This window comes from Leptodactylus fuscus, chromosome 7 (assembly GCF_031893055.1).
Source record: "Leptodactylus fuscus isolate aLepFus1 chromosome 7, aLepFus1.hap2, whole genome shotgun sequence".
Taxonomy (NCBI): domain Eukaryota; kingdom Metazoa; phylum Chordata; class Amphibia; order Anura; family Leptodactylidae; genus Leptodactylus; species Leptodactylus fuscus.
Window position 1 is genome coordinate 9,851,560 of NC_134271.1, and position 20,817 is coordinate 9,872,376.

The 20,817-nt window shown below is 44.1% G+C and overlaps 1 protein-coding gene across 1 annotated transcript; it reads left to right on the forward strand.

Moving 5' to 3' along the window:
• Positions 1 to 13,487: 13,487 nt before the first annotated feature.
• On the forward strand, positions 13,488 to 19,905 carry CYP2R1 (cytochrome P450 family 2 subfamily R member 1). The gene is made up of 5 exons (XM_075283623.1): positions 13,488 to 13,703; positions 16,179 to 16,320; positions 16,863 to 17,495; positions 17,797 to 18,126; positions 19,553 to 19,905. Exons 1-5 carry the CDS (start codon positions 13,488 to 13,490, stop codon positions 19,726 to 19,728), a joined length of 1,497 nt encoding a protein of 498 aa, XP_075139724.1. The 3' UTR covers positions 19,729 to 19,905.
• The last annotated feature ends 912 nt before the right edge of the window (positions 19,906 to 20,817 follow it).

A 20,817-nucleotide genomic window follows, 5' to 3' on the forward strand; every position in this document is an offset into this window, starting at 1 on the left:
CATAGATACTAATAGATAGGCATTGTGTAAGATGCGAAAAAGAAATGTGAAGCTGCATCTCATAAGTTACAAAGGAGAGATTCTGCACACAGTGAACATATATAGGATAGACAAGCATTGGAAAGCAGGGGAAAACACTGTGAGGTTGCATATCATACGAGATACTGGAGATTCAGCTCATATTCAGCATAAGCAGGTAGTTGGAGTCAGTGTAGAGTAATGCATAGCTTTATCTCATTGGATACACTGGAGATTGGGCACAAAGCACTCATAGATACAATAGACTGACAGTCAGGGGACAGCAGTGTGAGACTGCATCTCATACTATACACTAAAGAATCTGCAAACAGTAAAGAATGTCATTTTGAGTTGGGAGAGCAGAGTGAAGCTATATTTTGTAGGATACAATGGAGATTCTGCATACAGCACTCACAAGTAGTAGAAGCTGAATCTCATATAATACACTGGAAATTCTGAGCATAACAGACATTGTTAGTCAGAGCAGAGAAGCATGAAGCTGGATTACATAGGATACACAAAAGTTTCTGTAGACACATCATATAGACAGACAGTAAGAGAAATGAAAAATTAGTGTAAAGCTGCATCTCCTAGGATATACTGGTGATTCTGCATTCAGATACTACCTGTATATAGGCAGTGTGAGCCAGAGGACAGTCCTAAGAAGCTGCATCTTACAGGATCGTGTGAGTCATTGGAATAAAGTGTTAAGCTAGGGAATCTGTACACAGCATAGATTGGTATTGTGAGTAAAGAGACAGTACTGTGAAGCTACATAGTATACACTGGAGTTTCTGCACAAATCACTCACAGATTGTATAGACAATCATCAATCACAAATAATAGAGACAGACTTAGAGTCAAAGGCTAGGAGTGTGAAGCTAAGAGGCGGAAAAGCAGTGTGACGTTGTATCTTGTGGGATCCACTGGAGATTTTGCACACAGAACTAACAGTTAATCTAGGCAGGTGGTTAGTGATGATAGATTTGTATCTCTTAGGATACACTGGAGATCCAGCACACAGGTAGTATAGAAATGGTACAAATAATATAGGTAGGCAGTGTGAGTCAGGGAAGAGCAGTCCTGTATTTGTGTACACAGAGCAGTATAAAGCTGCACCTTACAGTATGCACCAGAAGCTGCACACAGCACACACAGATAGTAGAGACACACATCTGTGTGTCTCTACTATCTGTGTGTGCTGTGCGCAGCACAGTATAGGCTTTATGAATTAAGGGAGGTAAGTGTAAAGATGAATCCAAGAATACACTGGAGATTCTGCACAAATCACACAGACAGTACAGACAGGCATACTGAGTCAGGCAAGAGCAGTGCGAAGCTGAATCACTCAAGTTGCAATGGAGATTCAGAACACGGCACTTACAAATAATATAGAACAGCGTGGAGCTGCATCTCATGGGATACACCGGAGATTCTGCACACAGCACTCAGATAGTATAGGTAGGCAGTGTTAGTGGAGTGTATGTGAATACAGTTTTGCTCTAAATTAGCATTTTAAAGCTTTTATGGGGGGGGGGGGGGGGGGGCTAAACATGTTCTTCTCCAGGCAGTGTCTCAAAGTGGGCAAAGTACGGGTCATAGGGCACTGAAGTATACGCTATATATCTAACTAAGGTACGTCACTCACTGATATATGCTGTATATTACTGTGTATACTGTTATGTCATGTAAATATTAATATATGGCCACTAGTCTCTTATAAATCTGACCCTACGGTGTGGCTGGCACTGATGCGGGGGCATTGTGTTTATTTGGGCCACAATACACAGCGGATTCTCCCCTCGCCGCCGCTTGATGAGCCGTCCCTCATTAACTCTCCCGTGGCTGTGAAGGGGTTAATGAAGCCTTTGATGAGCCCATCAGTAATTGCGGAGCCGCTTTCCTATGATCGGTCACGTTTCTCCCGGATGACATAGGATATAATCCAATATGAGGCGACTCTCTCCGATTAAATGGCATGGAGAGGGAGAGGCAGCGAGGACGCAAATGCACGGTGATGAAATTATTACTGAATATCCTCACAAGTCGCAGGTCGTCGGGGTCTGGTATTGATCAGGATCCTGCCGCAGCCTCAGAAGTAGAAGCTTGACTAGGCTGGGGCTTGTAGTCCCACCACTGTTGATCGGGTCTTGTGTGTAACATGAGCACAGGACCACAGCAGATTCACTGCCAGCAGATGCTATTGAAGTTTACAGCCTGTAGGGGGCGACCTATAGCCACAGGATCCTCTGGTCTGAGCAGATACTTTATAGATTGTAGAATTTTCTCTTAGAGCTGACACTTTTCCTTCGTTGCCAGATCCTTGTCCTGTTGTAACCGTCACATGGTGGTGAACAGACTAGTTGTGTAAATGTTGTGCTCCCTCATTGTGAAATGTCAAACAGTACCCTTAACCACTGAGCCACTGTGTTAACCCTTCAGCCACCATTCTAACCACTAAGCTACTGTGCTAGCTACTGAGCCACCTTGCTAACCACTGAGCCTCCATGCTAAAAAGTAAGCTACTGTGCTAGCCACTAAGCCACCATGCTTACTAATGAGACACCATTAAGCTACTGTGCTAGCCACTGAGCCACCATTTTAACTACTGAGCCATTGTGCTAACCATTGAGCCACCATGCTAGCCACTGAAGCACCATGCTACCTACTGAGCCACTGTGCTAACAACTAATCTACTGTGCTAGCCACTGAGCCACTGCGCTAATGTCAGATCCACCATGCTAACCACTGAGCCATCGTAATAATCAGATTAACCTGCAGCCAATTGGAGGGTGAGATCACGTGGATTGGCCGATGCCATTTGGAGCCTCGGAGCGCGCGGGTTGTTACACTGAGCTCGGTGGTGACACTTGTTGCTGTTGTTGTCCATAGGATGATGGGCGTTGTGGTGTCCATATGTTTATGACATTACCATAGTCATGTAATTGGATTGCGTCTCCTGTCATGTGTCACCCCGAGCTCTGGATTTCTGAACATCCTCATTTTGTGTCCAGGACTGTTTTGGAGGATCCTGCCCAGGCGAGGAAACGGAGGAAACAGGCTTCCTATACATTAATTTACATGGGACCAGAGACCGGACATACTGTCACGCAACCGCCCAGAGCTCAGCTGCAGGGTTGTGGAATAGCCAGCAGCACATCAGGGGTTAATCAATAGAGAGGGGCAAATACTGCAAAGATGGGACAAATGCTCTGCATGGAACATTGCTGCACGTTCTCGTCAATTCCGGACAAAAAGATGAAATATTTTAGTATCTGTGCGGGTGTGGACGCCTTAAAGGGAATGTTTGGTCTTATCTTAGTTTGCTGTCAGTGAATTGAAATATTCTTCTTACACTGAGACCTTAAAGGGGTTGTTGGGAGAGTTAAGATTACCTTAACTGATCTGTGGATACTGGATGATGGACCTGGGGGGTTCCAGCCTGGTTCCAACCCCTTGGTCATGTGATCGGAACCAATTCCTGATTTGGTGGGGGTATGACAGCTGGGACCTCCATCCGTCATAAGAAGCCTGGACCATACATCAGCCCGATATCCCACCTGGACTCTTTAGTGATCTATGATGCCAGGAGTCCCTGCGGTCCCTGTCCCGTACTGTATATAGTATGAGCCTGTGGAGCCGTGGCGAGGCAGGGGCCCCTGGCATCACAGATTACTATAGATCACTATAATGCAGGAGTCCTGATCTCCAGATTGAGTTTGGACCAGGCAGAGACATCAAGAACGGGGAGAGCTGGAATCACAAAGTCTATAAGAAAGTTGCAGAAACCTTGGAGACCCTTTCACTGCAACAATCGGCCACTTCTAATATCTTCCGCTCTTGTGGGCCGCGCCATGACCCCCATGATAAGGGGACGTCTATGAGGTGTGCAATGGCAGGATCAGGGACAACCGCAACTGTCACTTTTTGAGACATCTCAGGAATTAAAGAACAACTGAAGCGTCTTCTATGTCGTGAGTGAAATGTTCACCTGTTACTGACCCCGGGGGCATTTACTTTGTGTGTGTTACGTATGTGACTAGTTGTGTCCCTGGAATGTGAGCAATGAGCACGACAAGCTGGAGAACGCCCAAAACAGAAAAACCCAGAGCGAGCTCCTCTCCATGACTGTAGTGACCAGGGGACACTGCGTGATAGGTGTATTATATGGGGTTGGTATAAGGGGTCGGCCTCACCCTATAAGTTCCAGCGGACAGTTTGGACATGTTGGAACAATTTGAGGAAGGCTTCTTTTCTGTTCCAGCGTGACTGTGCTCCAGTGCACTAAGCAAGGTCCACAAAGATATAGTTGGGGAAGGCAGGAGTAGAAGAACCTGACTGTCTGCACCGAGCCCTGACCTCAACCCCATCCAACACTCAAGTAGAATGGAGTGGGTGAGCCGGGCCCCCTAGGGGACAAGTAACAACGAACAGAGGAAAGACATGGCCTGGTCAGATGGATCCGGCTTTCTGTTCCACCATCTTGAAAAATTTGGCAGAGGTGACAAGAATCAATTAACCCTTCCTGACATCGGCATGGGTGAAGTGGCGGGACCATGGCCTCTGACCTCCAGTGGTTGGGGCACTACAGCTTCAAGCATGCCCGGCAGCTACAGGCTTAGCCCCCATAGTCCACTGCTATAGAGTGTTAGCTCTTCTGGCCAGCAGGCTACCCTCTCTCTGATTGGTTGAGCTTTCTCTTATTGTACAGCGCTGCAGAATATATGGAATAATGATTATTTAGTATTACTGCCCGGTCAGAATATCACACTCAGCCGACTGTCCTGTGTGACCAGGAGTATAATAATGTCCCTGGGATATGGCTGCCTCCATTAAAGCTTCTTCCCGGAGAGGCGGGGGAGGGGAGATGACTCTAGTGGATTACTTTACAGACCTGTCATTGATCAGTATTGATTACCAGTCTGCAGCCAATCGTGTGCTGGAGCTTACATGGGGCTGTGTAGAAATGGACGATGAAACATCCTTCTTGGTTGGATAGAGCGGATCGTGAGCGGAATGGTGAGGAGGGAACGTCCCAAGAAAACACAGGATGACGAAATAAAGACTCCTCCTATGGGAAAAGCTAAAGTCAACTACTACTAACCCCATCAGATGGAGTAAGAACCTCATCGTCCTCCTCGCTCAGGACTCCCAGACATCACAGCCATAAATAACATAATAACAAAGGAGGCGAATCCCAGGGGACTGATTGGTTGTAGTGGTGGGCTCTCCTCTGTGATTGGCCGTAGTGATGGGATCTCCTCTGTGATTGGCTGTAGTGATGGGATCTCCTCTGTGATTGGCTGTAGTGATGGGATCTCCTCTGTGATTGGCTGTAGTGATGGGATCTTCTCTGTGATTGGCTGTAGTGATGGATTCTCTTCTGTGATTGGCCGTAGTGGTGGGCTGTCATATATAATTGGCTGATCACATTTAACTTTCTGTTAGAGATTTCAGACACAGTATAGGAATCTGGTAGTGATAGTGTAGTGTCATTATTATTATTATTATTATTATTATTATTATTATTAACCCACAAGACACCAGGATATTATTATTATTAACCCTCTATACACCATCTAAACTGCCATAGTTGTATTATTAATGTACAGGACAGCAGAGATATATAATAATAATAATAATAATAATAATAATATGACAAGCAGTCCGGATAGCCGGTCATTGAGTTTGGATTTCCTGATCAGTCAGACCCACAAGTACCAGGATAGTAGACTAGTCCCATACATGTACTATCTTATATATTATCATATCTTTGATCTATCATATCTTGCTTTCATGTAGATAATTTGTTTTTGGTGACTCTTCTGATTATAGACACCGAAGTTCTCAGAAAACAATAAACTATAAAACCTTAGGAAATCCCAAAGCGAGGAAGCTGCCAAGTCCTGGAGTGCGGAGGTCACTGGGTTCATTCCACTCAATGGGGAGAATCATTAACCTGCTCTTCCTGGATTGTATTAGTGGTACAATATACTTTATCTGGAGTAGTGGAACAGAAGCGCGTGCATGGACTTCATATCACACTGTATCTGAGGTGGAGAGAAATAACTACTGTCATACTGTACACCAAATACAATAATATTACTATAATAACTGCCCCCTATGTACAAGAATATAACTACTATAATACTACTCCTATGTACAAGAATATAACTACTATAATACTGCCCCCTATGTACAAGAATATAACTACTATAATACTACTCCTATGTACAAGAATATAACTACTATAATACTGCTCCTATGTACAAGAATATAACTACTATAATACTACTCCTATGTACAAGAATATAACTACTATAATACTGCCCCCTATGTACAAGAATATAACTACTATAATACTGCCCCCTATGTACAAGAATATAACTACTATAATACTGCTCCTATGTACAAGAATATAACTACTATAATACTACTCCTATGTACAAGAATATAACTACTATAATACTACTCCTATGTACAAGAATATAACTACTATAATACTGCCCCCTATGTACAAGAATATAACTACTATAATACTACTCCTATGTACAAGAATATAACTACTATAATACTACTCCTATGTACAAGAATATAACTACTATAATACTACTCCTATGTACAAGAATATAACTACTATAATACTGCCCCCTATGTACAAGAATATAACTACTATAATACTGCTCCTATGTACAAGAATATAACTACTATAATACTGCTCCTATGTACAAGAATATAACTACTATAATACTACCCCCTATGTACAAGAATATAACTACTATAATGCTACTCCTATGTACAAGAATATAACTACTATATTACTGCTCCTATGTACAAGAATATAACTACTATAATACTACTCCTATGTACAAGAATATAACTACTATAATACTACTCCTATGTACAAGAATATAACTACTATAATACTGCTCCTATGTACAAGAATATAACTACTATAATACTGCTCCTATGTACAAGAATATAACTACTATAATACTGCTCCTATGTACAAGAATATAACTACTATAATACTGCCCCCTATGTACAAGAATATAACTACTATAATACTACTCCTATGTACAAGAATATAACTACTATAATACTACTCCTATGTACAAGAATATAACTACTATAATACTACTCCTATGTACAAGAATATAACTACTATAATACTGCCCCCTATGTACAAGAATATAACTACTATAATACTACTCCTATGTACAAGAATATAACTACTATAATACTACTCCTATGTACAAGAATATAACTACTATAATACTACTCCTATGTACAAGAATATAACTACTATAATACTGCCCCCTATGTACAAGAATATAACTACTATAATACTGCTCCTATGTACAAGAATATAACTACTATAATACTACCCCCTATGTACAAGAATATAACTACTATAATGCTACTCCTATGTACAAGAATATAACTACTATAATACTGCCCCCTATGTACAAGAATATAACTACTATAATACTACCTCCTATATACAAGAATATAACTACTATAATACTACTCCTATGTACAAGAATATAACTACTATAATACTACCCCCTATGTACAAGAATATAACTACTATAATACTACCTCCTATATACAAGAATATAACTACTATAATACTACTCCTATGTACAAGAATATAACTACTATAATACTACCCCCTATGTACAAGAATATAACTACTATAATACTACCCCCTATGTACAAGAATATAACTACTATAATACTACTCCTATGTACAAGAATATAACTACTATAATACTACCCCCTATGTACAAGAATATAACTACTATAATACTACTCCTATGTACAAGAATATAACTACTATAATACTACTCCTATGTACAAGAATATAACTACTATAATACTACTCATATGTACAAGAATATAACTACTATAATACTACTCCTATGTACAAGAATATAACTACTATAATACTGCTCCTATGTACAAGAATATAACTACTATAATACTACTCCTATGTACAATAATATAACTACTATAATACTACTCCTATGTACAAGAATATAACTACTATAATACTGCTCCTATATACAAGAATATAACTACTATAATACTGCTCCTATGTACAAGAATATAACTACTATGATACTACTGCTATGTACAAGAATATAACTACTATAATACTACTCCTATGTACAATAATATAACTACTATAATACTGCCCCCTATGTACAAGAATATAACTACTATAATACTACGCCTATGTACAAGAATATAACTACTATAATACTACCTCCTATATACAAGAATATAACTACTATAATACTGCTCCTATATACAAGAATATAACTACTATAATACTGCTCCTATGTACAAGAATATAACTACTATGATACTACTCCTATGTACAAGAATATAACTACTATAATACTACTCCTATGTACAATAATATAACTACTATAATACTGCCCCCTATGTACAAGAATATAACTACTATAATACTACTCCTATGTACAATAATATAACTACTATAATACTGCCCCCTATGTACAAGAATATAACTACTATAATACTGCTCCTATGTACAAGAATATAACTACTATAATACTACTCCTATGTACAAGAATATAACTACTATAATACTACTCCTATGTACAAGAATATAACTACTATAATACTACCCCCTATGTACAAGAATATAACTACTATAATACTACTCCTATGTACAAGAATATAACTACTATAATACTACTCCTATGTACAAGAATATAACTACTATAATACTACTCCTATGTACAAGAATATAACTACTATAATACTACTCCTATGTACAAGAATATAACTACTATAATAGTACCTCCTATATACAAGAATATAACTACTATAATACTACCTCCTATGTACAAGAATATAACTACTATAATACTACTCCTATGTACAAGAATATAACTACTATAATACTACTCCTATGTACAAGAATATAACTACTATAATAGTACCTCCTATATACAAGAATATAACTACTATAATACTACCCCCTATGTACAAGAATATAACTACTATAATACTACTCCTATGTACAAGAATATAACTACTATAATACTACCCCCTATGTACAAGAATATAACTACTATAATACTGCTCCTATGTACAAGAATATAACTACTATAATACTACTCCTATATACAAGAATATAACTACTATAATACTACTATGTACAAGAGTATAACTACTATAATACTGCTCCTATATACAAGACTATAACTACTATAATACTACTCCTTTGTACAAGAATATAACTACTATAATACTGCTCCTATGTACAAGAATATAACTACTATAATACTACTCCTATGTACAAGAATATAACTACTATAATACTACTCCTATGTACAAGAATATAGCTACTATAATACTACTCCTATGTACAAGAATATAACTACTATAATACTACTCCTATGTACAAGAATATAACTACTATAATACTGCTCCTATGTACAAGAATATAACTACTATAATACTGCTCCTATGTACAAGAATATAACTACTATAATACTGCTCCCTATGTACAAGAATATAACTACTATAATACTACTCCTATGTACAAGAATATAACTACTATAATACTACTCCTATGTACAAGAATATAACTACTATAATACTGCTCCTATGTACAAGAATATAACTACTATGATACTACTGCTATGTACAAGAATATAACTACTATAATACTACTCCTATGTACAATAATATAACTACTATAATACTGCTCCTATGTACAAGAATATAACTACTATGATACTACTGCTATGTACAAGAATATAACTACTATAATACTACTCCTATGTACAAGAATATAACTACTATAATACTACTCCTATGTACAAGAATATAACTACTATAATACTACTCCTATGTACAAGAATATAACTACTATAATACTACTCCTATGTACAAGAATATAACTACTATAATACTGCTCCTATGTACAAGAATATAACTACTATAATACTGCTCCTATGTACAAGAATATAACTACTATAATACTGCTCCCTATGTACAAGAATATAACTACTATAATACTACTCCTATGTACAAGAATATAACTACTATAATACTACTCCTATGTACAAGAATATAACTACTATAATACTGCTCCTATGTACAAGAATATAACTACTATGATACTACTGCTATGTACAAGAATATAACTACTATAATGCTACTCCTATGTACAAGAATATAACTACTATAATACTGCTCCTATGTACAAGAATATAACTACTATAATACTGCTCCTATGTACAAGAATATAACTACTATAATACTGCTCCCTATGTACAAGAATATAACTACTATAATACTACTCCTATGTACAAGAATATAACTACTATAATACTACTCCTATGTACAAGAATATAACTACTATAATACTACTCCTATGTACAAGAATATAACTACTATAATACTGCTCCTATGTACAAGAATATAACTACTATAATACTGCTCCCTATGTACAAGAATATAACTACTATAATACTACTCCTATGTACAAGAATATAACTACTATAATACTACTCCTATGTACAAGAATATAACTACTATAATACTACTCCTATGTACAAGAATATAACTACTATAATACTGCTCCTATGTACAAGAATATAACTACTATGATACTACTGCTATGTACAAGAATATAACTACTATAATACTACTCCTATGTACAAGAATATAACTACTATAATACTACTCCTATGTACAAGAATATAACTACTATAATACTACTCCTATGTACAAGAATATAACTACTATAATACTGCTCCTATGTACAAGAATATAACTACTATGATACTACTGCTATGTACAAGAATATAACTACTATAATACTACTCCTATGTACAAGAATATAACTACTATAATACTACTCCTATGTACAAGAATATAACTACTATAATACTGCTCCTATGTACAAGAATATAACTACTATAATACTGCTCCTATGTACAAGAATATAACTACTATAATACTGCTCCCTATGTACAAGAATATAACTACTATAATACTACTCCTATGTACTATCTACTAACTACTATATGTCATAGTTTGGGGATATTCTTCTCTTATATCACATGTTTTATATAGTGATATATTTCAGGGTCACTGTTTGGTGTACAAATTGCCTGTTCCCGGTTTTCAGTTGGAGTGTGACGCCACTGATGGTGCCGCTCGCTGTTCCGCCCCTGGGCACCGCCTGATGTCATTATCTGTTTCTTGGAAGTCAAATATCTGTCATTTGCTAACTGAGCGGTATGTAAGGCTTGTTCCTCTTCTGAGAGAATTCATCATGTGATGCCAGGAATCCACGGGACGTGGCATGTTACACTGTTAATGACGCTGATGATGTCATCGGATGTCATCGGAACGATCAGTTACAGCAACTTCCCTTTCAGAGATGTGAGCAATGGAGGAGATTCCTCTTCTAGTTTGTAGGATGTTTTGTGTCTCCGCTTATAAAGCTGCAATCACATCTTCTTCAGAGTCTCCCGTAGTCTTATACAATGTCCCTTCCCAAAACAGGTTAGCGCCCCTATGTATTATGAGGTTGGTGAGACGGATGTCACAGTCTGCTATAGGGGGTTGGTCAGAGGTCAGAGTCTGCTGTAAGGGGGTGGAGTTGGTCAGAGGTAAAAGTCTGCTCTAGGGGGATGTGGATGGGCAAAGGTCATCTAGGGGGATGGAGAGAGGTCACTGTTTGTAGGAGATGAGGATGGTCACAGGTCAAAGTCTGCTGTAGGGGGGTGGTCAGAGGTCAAAGTCTGCTGTAGGGGGATGGTCAGAGGTCACAGTCCGGCAGTAGGCAGCGGGATGATCAGCGTGCAGCAAGGTGAAGACTAACCTCTTCATTTAGCAACCTTAGGTGGGTGACTGTAGATGGTCATATGCAGTGTCCCTTCCCAAGATAGGTTAGCGCCCCCTATGTATTATTTGTGTTGCATTAAGGTTGCCATATCTACTAGTAAAACTCTGTCTGGGCCTGTTCAGAGGTCTGAGCCAGTTTTCAGCACCCGATCCAGGGCTGAGGCGGGTGCCTGTGATTACATCAGTTTTCTAGGCTCTGTGTTCTCAGAACTTTCCCTGTTTTCTATCTATTCCCTGATTTTGGCTCGTCCTTCTGGTTAACCCCTCAATTGCTGATCTGGCCTGACCATGGCCCGGACTTCTGATATTCTGCTGCTTTTGTTCTGGTTATTCCGGACCCTCCTGGTTTTTGACCTTGGCTTACTCTTTTTCCCACAATAGGGTTACTGGTCCTTAGCTTAGTTCTGGGTTGCCTCCAGGGTCCCCAGCCATGAAGTCCATCCTAGCTGGCAGAAGTCTCTGCTGACTACATCAGGGTTTCTTCAGACTCTGTGAACCAGAGCGGCGTATAGGAGTGTCAGTAGATTATTTACTTGCTGTCTATCAGGAATTTGCTTTAATAGGAATTATTAACTTTCCGGCCCAAAATCGAGCGATAAACAATACACAGGGTGGGTCTTTATTATGTGATCTGTGGGGGGGTCCAACACCCAGACCCCGCTCTTATGAGCTGTACCGGCAGCTCCATCCACTGCATAGTAGTAATTCTGGGGAACTCCGGCACCGCCCCTAGTACTTGTATAGAAGTGGTTCTGCCTGCGATCCCCATTCACCTGCAACCTCTGGCACCCGAAAACTGCACCCCGACAGATCACACATGGATGAACTAGCCTGGTCAGTCTGGTCAGTGACTGGCAGTGAGGTCAGAGGTCACAGGGTGTTGGAGGTGGTCAGCCTGGTATAGTCTATGGCTGGCAGTAAGGTCAGAGGTCACGGGGTGCTGGGGATGGTCAGCCTGGTATAGTCTATAGCTGGCAGTGAGGTCCGAGGTCACAGGGTGCTGGGGATGGTCAGCCTGGTACAGTCTATAGCTGGCAGTGAGGTCAGAGGTCACAGGGTGTTGGAGGTGGTCAGCCTGGTATAGTCTATGGCTGGCAGTAAGGTCAGAGGTCACGGGGTGCTGGGGATGGTCAGCCTGGTACAGTCTATAGCTGGCAGTGAGGTCAGAGGTCACAGGGTGTTGAGGGTGGTCAGTCTGGTACGGTCTATAGCTGGCAGTAAGGTCAGAGGTCACAGGGTGCTGGGGTCAGTCTGGTACGGTCTATAGCTGGCAGTGAGGTCAGAGGTCACGGGTTGGTCAGCCTGGTACAGTCTATGGCTATCAGGTCAGTAGTCGCAGACTCTAGTATGTGTTGTAGCCTCCTGTACACACTGAACACATGTACACAAATTCCGCGGTAGCCGGATGGGCGGGGCAGTGACGTCACATCGGTGTCAGTCACACACAGTCCATCCTCCAATCGGAATACAGAACTGCGAGCGTTCAGCCAATGGTGTTCCGGAGGAGGGGCGGAGCCCACGTGTGCTGTGGGGAGCCAGGTCGGGGTTAGTCGGGGCTCCGGGGTGCGATGTCGGTGTTGGGCTCCTCGGCCGCGCTATGGGGGCTCCTCACCGGCCTGGCCGCGCTGCTGCTCCTCATCCTCCTCATCAGACACGTCTTGAGGCAAAGGAGACCCCCGGGCTTCCCCCCCGGACCCCCCGGGCTGCCGCTGATCGGGAACATCCTGGCGCTGGCCCGGGACCCGCACGTCTACATGAGGAGGCAAAGCAAACTGCACGGACAGGTAGAGGAGGGGGGGGGACTTATATACTGGGGGGCCACACTGTGTATACAGGGGACTTATATACTGTGTACATGGGGGGCCACACTGTGTATACAGGGGACTTATATACTGTGTACATGGGGGGCCACACTGTGTATATAGGGGACTATATACTGTGTACATGGGGGGCCACACTGTGTATACAGGGGACTATATACTGTGTACATGGGGGGCCACACTGTGTATATAGGGGACTATATACTGTGTACATGGGGGGCCACACTGTGTATATAGGGGACTATATACTGTGTACAGGGGGGGCCACACTGTGTATACAGGGGACTATATACTGTGTACAGGGGGGGCCACACTGCGTATATAGGGGACTATATAGTGTGTACATGGGGGGCCACACTGTGTATATAGGGGACTATATACTGTGTACATGGGGGGCCACACTGTGTATATAGGGGACTATATACTGTGTACAGGGGGGGCCACACTGCGTATATAGGGGACTATATAGTGTGTACATGGGGGGCCACACTGTGTATATAGGGGACTATATAGTGTGTACATGGGGGGCCACACTGTGTATATAGGGGACTATATAGTGTGTACATGGGGGGCCACACTGTGTATATAGGGGACTATATAGTGTGTACATGGGGGGCCACACTGTGTATATAGGGGACTATATAGTGTGTACATGGGGGGCCACACTGCGTATATAGGGGACTATATACTGTGTACATGGGGGGCCACACTGTGTATATAGGGGACTATATAGTGTGTACATGGGGGGCCACACTGCGTATATAGGGGACTATATAGTGTGTACATGGGGGGCCACACTGTATACAGGGCACTATATACTGTGTACATGGGGGGGCCACACTGTGTATATAGGGAACTTATATACTGTGTACATGGGGGGCCACACTGTATACAGGGGACTATATACTGTGTACATGGGGGGCCACACTGTGTATACAGGGGACTATATACTGTGTACATGGGGGGGCCACACTGTATACAGGGGACTATATACTGTGTACATGGGGGGCCACACTGTGTATATAGGGGACTATATACTGTGTACAGGGGGGGCCACACTGTGTATACAGGGGACTATATACTGTGTACAGGGGGGGCCACACTGTGTATATAGGGGACTATATACTGTGTACATGGGGGGCCACACTGTGTATATAGGGGACTATATACTGTGTACATGGGGGGCCACACTGTGTATATAGGGGACTATATACTGTGTACATGGGGGGCCACACTGTGTATATAGGGGGCAGGGACATATATACTGTGTACATGGGGGGCCACACTGTATACAGGGGACTATATACTGTGTACATGGGGGGCCACACTGTGTATATAGGGGACTATATACTGTGTACATGGGGGGCCACACTGTGTATATAGGGGGCAGGGACATATATACTGTGTACATGGGGGGGGGCCACACTGTATACAGGGGACTATATACTGTGTACATGGGGGGCCACACTGTGTATATAGGGGGCAGGGACATATATACTGTGTACATGGGGAGAGGGTCTGTATCTTAAATAGGGTGTATATAGATGAGGGGGCTGTTCCTTATGTACAGTGAATATAGATTGGGGGGGGGGGGGGCTGTACCTTATATACAGTGTAGGCTAAGTTCTGCGTTGGAGTCTCCATAGATGTAGATGTGGGCACGGCTGTACGGTCGGAGTTGGGACAGGTCTTGGCTGGAGTCTGAGTTGGATATAAAGATCCCATCTCCGGCTTCCATATAAAATATTTAAAGGGATTGTCCAGTTTCAGACATGTACGGAGAGCCAAATGTTATTGTGATGATGATGAAAAGTTAGGTCATGTTCACACTACATTACTGTACGGTAATGTGACCCACACTGATGGCGCCCCCTCATGACGGACATCAGTAGTAGTATGACAGACACAGATGGCGGTTCCATGGGGGTGAAAGCAGACAGAGGGGGCGCCATCTGCATCAGTCTGTTACAGGGAATCTGTCAGGGCTATTTGGGACACACAGGCTCTTATGGATTGGGGGATTCGTGTCTCAGATCGCCCTGTTATAAAGTTGCTTTCATACTCCTTGCCCTGATGCAGTTCCTCGCTGAGTACAGAGCAGCACACCTCGGCATCAGTGCACATACCCCGCACCTCAGACAGTTGGGCACTGATGCCGGGGTGTACGTCCTCTGCACTCACTGAAGACCTGCGCAGACACCGGGACCTCCAGAGGAGTCTGATGAGACGTGCGGTATATCCAGGTAAGTATAAAGGTTTATTGTTTTACATGCGGCCACTGATGGAGCTGTGGATGGTGTAGTGTCCTGACAGGTGCCCTTTAATGTCCGTTGCTCTTATCCTGTATCAGTTCCTCCTGATTTTCTAGGTCTGTGCACTCTCCATATCCTGAGCGGCTCTCTTCTACTCCATGATGTTTTTCATGTCTCTTCCCCTCAGATCTTCAGTCTGGACCTCGGTGGAATCTCGGCTGTGGTGCTGAATGGCTACGATGCGGTGAAGGAATGCCTGCTCCACCAGAGCGATGTCTTTGCTGACCGCCCGTCGCTGCCGCTGTTTCTAAAGCTGACTAAAATGGGAGGTAAGAGGTGATCTGGCAGTCCCATGTAAATGAGCTGATGTGCAGTCCCATGTAAGTGAGGTGGCGTGCAGTCCCATGTCAGTGAGATGGCGCGCAGTCCCATGTAAGTGAGGTGGCGTGCAGTCCCATGTCAGTGAGGTGGCGTGCAGTCCCATGTAAGTGAGATGGCATGCAGTCCCATGTAAGTGAGGTGGCGTGCAGTCCCATGTAAGTGAGGTGGCGTGCAGTCCCATGTAAGTGAGGTGGCGTGCAGTCCCATGTAAGTGAGATGGCATGCAGTCCCATGTAAGTGAGGTGGCATGCATGTAAGTGAGGCTTATACGTTCCCAGTCTAGACTATGCTGTGTGACACGAGACTTGCGCTGATACATTGCACCAAACCATCAGAGCAGGGGATAGATGGCTGCTGCTGCTGTGTAGCTCGCGGAGGATTGCCTCCACTGATCCATGAGACTCGGCTGTTCTTCCACAGGGCTCAGTGATGAATTCTGGGTAATCTTCCTGACTATACGTTGGTTATACATTTTCCGTTTTGTTGCCAGGTCTTCTCAACGCCAAGTACGGCCGCTGCTGGACCGATCACCGGAAGCTGGCCATGAGCTGTTTCCGGACTTTTGGTTCCTCTCAGAGGTCATTTGAGAGCCGTATTTGGGAGGAATCGTCCTTCTTCCTGGAGGCGGTGGACACCTACAAGGGTAAACCCTTCGACCCCAAACACCTGACGACCATTGCTGTGTCCAACATCTCCAATCTCATCCTATTCGGCGAACGCTTCAGCTATGACGACGACGAGTTCCTTCACATGATTGAGATCTTCAGCCAGAACATAGAGCTGGCGACCAGTGCCTGGGTCTTCCTGTACAACGCCTTCCCCATCATCGGGGTCCTGCCCTTCGGGGGGCACCAGCAGCTCTTCAGGAACGCCGCCGAGGTCTATGATTTCCTCTTACAGATTATCCAGCGCTTTTCAGAAAACCGCACACCGCAGTCACCGCGACATTTCATAGATGCGTATCTGGATGAGATGGAGCGGAAAGACGCCAATCCTGGTCACACCTACTCCACGGAAAACCTTATATTCTCCGTGGGGGAGCTGATCATCGCCGGGACCGAGACCACGACCAACGCGCTGAGGTGGGCGGTCCTCTTCATGGCGCTGTATCCCAATATACAAGGTGAGGCTTATTATTGGATAGTGGAGCCCCCATTAGATACCGCCCCCTGTTGTGAACAGCTTCCATCTGATGGGACCCCACCCCAGGGGACTGAGGGAGCTGAGAGCTGATATTTGGTTATGTATTAACCATAGAGCTGGTTTTCTCTGGTTGCAGCCAGTTCTCTGAGACCGGAGCTGGACTTTCAAGTACTCTTGCAGAGCAGAGCTGTAGTGTAGAGCATGGGGGATGGACAGAGCAGTAGCCCGAGATGAGTTTGACTTCTAAATGCATCTTTGGTTTGTTTTTTCTTTCCCGTCAGTCCAGGTTCAGAAGGAAATTGACCTTGTGGTCGGACCAAATCAGATCCCAACCTTGGAGGTTCGCTCCTACATGCCCTACACGGAGGCCGTGCTGCACGAGGTCCTCAGGTTCTGCAATATCGCCCCCTTGGGGATATTTCACGCCACTTCCAGAGACACGGTTGTGCGAGGATATTCGATCCCAGAAGGCACCACGGTCATCACCAACCTCTACTCTGTCCACTACGACGAGAAATACTGGACCGATCCAGAAATCTTCTATCCGGAGCGCTTCCTGGACAGCAGCGGGCAGTTCACCAGGAAGGAGGCCTTTGTGCCGTTCTCCTTAGGTGAGGCGACGACCTGCGGGATGATGAGGGCGATGGTTTACGATACGGCTCCGAAGCTCTGGCTATAATGTTTTAGTTTAAAAGCTTTGACATTTTGCTGGGCCGGTGGCCAGGGTGAGCGCAGGGTTTTTTTTTTTTTTTTGTGGTTGACGTTTATCGGATCAAGTCTGTAGTTAGTTTTCATTATAAAATGTCGGGTGTCAGCGGTGAGCGGGCGTCCGGGCGGTAGGGTCGCAGAGAGGGAAGCCACGGGATTGGATAATGGCTGTGGTCAGGAGTCTGCAGTTGTGCTCCATACTTGTGACTGGCCGAGGCGAATCAATATTGTAGTCTAGAGCCAAATACCAGAACTATATAGGGGGAAGTTATTGTTGGCAACCCTTGTGGGCAGGGATGGGGTTAATGGCTGCAACCCTTGTGGTTAAGGCAGGGGAAGGAGGTTAATGCCCACTGCCCTAGACCACTAGACCCCCGGATCATGTGATCTGTATTGGCCTTCAGCCTCCAGAGTCGCTCTGCCCCCTGGGAGAAGGGAGGCTGCTCTGGATCACAGGACTCGGGGGTTGTGGTGTGTCTGGGTCCATCAGCTTCAATAACCTGGGACAGGTAAGGAAATTATCCGTCATTAGACAGTCTCTTTACTTTTAGTATCCATGATGGCCGGGTCCAGAAAAAAATAAAAAAAAGTTAATGCTGAATACATTGTGTCCAGTAGGCTACTGATCGCTCCAGGTTCTGGTATCGCTCTTATAGCAGGGAGGCTGAGCCAAGACTGGTGGCCATCCGCCTTGTCTCTTGCCCACTTGCAGACTGATGGACATCCGCCTTGTCTCTTGCGCATTTGCAGACTGGTGGCCATCGGCCCTGTCTCTTGTGCATTTGCAGACTGGTGGCCATCGGCTCTGACTCTTGCACACGCAAACTGGTGGCCATCGGCCCTGTCTCTTGCGCACTTGCAGACTGGTGGCCATCCGCCCTGTCTCTTGCGCACTTGCAGCTCGGTGGCCATCTGCCCTGTCTCTTGCTAACTTGCAGACTGGTGGTCATCGGCCCTGTCTCTTGCGCACTTGTAGACTGGTGGTCATCGGCCCTGTCTCTTGTGCACTTGCAGCTCGGTGGCCATTGGCCCTGTCTCTTGCTAACTTGTAGACTGGTGGCCATCGGCCCTGTCTCTTGCGCACTTGCAGCTCGGTGGCCATTGGCCCTGTCTCTTGCGCACTTGCAGCTCGGTGGCCATTGGCCCTGTCTCTTGCGCAGTTGCAGACCGGTGGCCATCGGCCCTGTCTCTTGCACACTTGCAGACCAGTGGCCACCTGTCCTGACTTCTGTGGTGCAGCCACTAGTATCATTGCCTGGACACCGGTGTGGGTTGTGGTGGAGACTTTGTAATGTGATCACTGATTTGATGTCATTTTGTACTTGGCAGGGAGAAGACAATGTCTCGGGGAGCACCTCGCCCGCATGGAGTTCTTCCTCTTCTTCACAGCTCTTCTCCATCGATTCCACCTCCATTTTCCACACGGCTTTGTACCAAATCTAAAGCCGAAGCTGGGCATGACGCTGCAGCCTTACCCTTACCTCATCTGTGCCGAGAGACGGTAAACTACGGCCGCAAGAATCATCAGCAAGATCCCGAACAAGACCAAAGTCCCTTTCCGTGGCTTACAGATGTATGGCGGCTCCGCACAGAATCAGAGCACCATAGGCTGTAACTGAGTGTGCTGATGTGACCCCCTCCCCCACTGGTGCTACACATACCACTACTATCCTCATCATCTACTAGACCATATCTCGTATTGGCCGCAGCGCCGCCATTTTATATATTCTGATGTTTATTTTAATATTAGGTAAACAAAAATTATATTTTCTCTCTACAAGATACAAAGTGTTTTCTAGAAATCTCTAATCCTGGGCCCCGGCCCCTGCCATCCAGATGTCCCCCACTCCTTACTATACAGCCCACAGTGATCCGAAAGGGTCACAGCACCAGGATCCAAATAATGGGGCGAGCAATCTAATGCACTTCTAATCTTATCTATCATAACACCGCAGTGACAACCAGCCTGTAGACGTAATGTCTGAGCCCCGCCCCCTGTTGCTGACATCACTGATATAATGACGTGATCAAACACAATATCCACACACCGTATACTACAGCTATTCATCTATTACTACTGACAACCACCTGTATATCACATCCGAGAGGTTGTCACAGCCCCGCCCCCTCTTACCGGCATCACTGAGCAGTAATGTAATTGCATTCTAAAAGCACTGGATGACGGTTCATATAATGAATCCTATATGTAATGATCTTGGGCTCTGATGATGCATCGGGCTCTCTGGCACTTGCAGTACGTCATTTGGAGGGTCGGAGCTGAGTCACCGACTTAAGATGCTGACTGTGAGAAAGCGGCAATGATGAAGCATCGGCCACATCCCTGACTGTGAGCGCTGAGCCAGCAGAGGAACAGGGAGGTGCTTGTCAGGATAAACTAAGAGCCGTCCGATATCAATATTAAAGATCCTTAAGGAGCCCCCATGAAGGGCGGCCCATCCCCCAGGAGCCCCCATAACTCAGCCCCAGCATTACTGATGACATCACAGGTTTTTATCACTTGTCAGATTTTCCTCCAGTTTTTCAGGTTGAGGATGGATCTTAAGGAAAAGTAGAACGGAGAGAAGGAAGGGCGC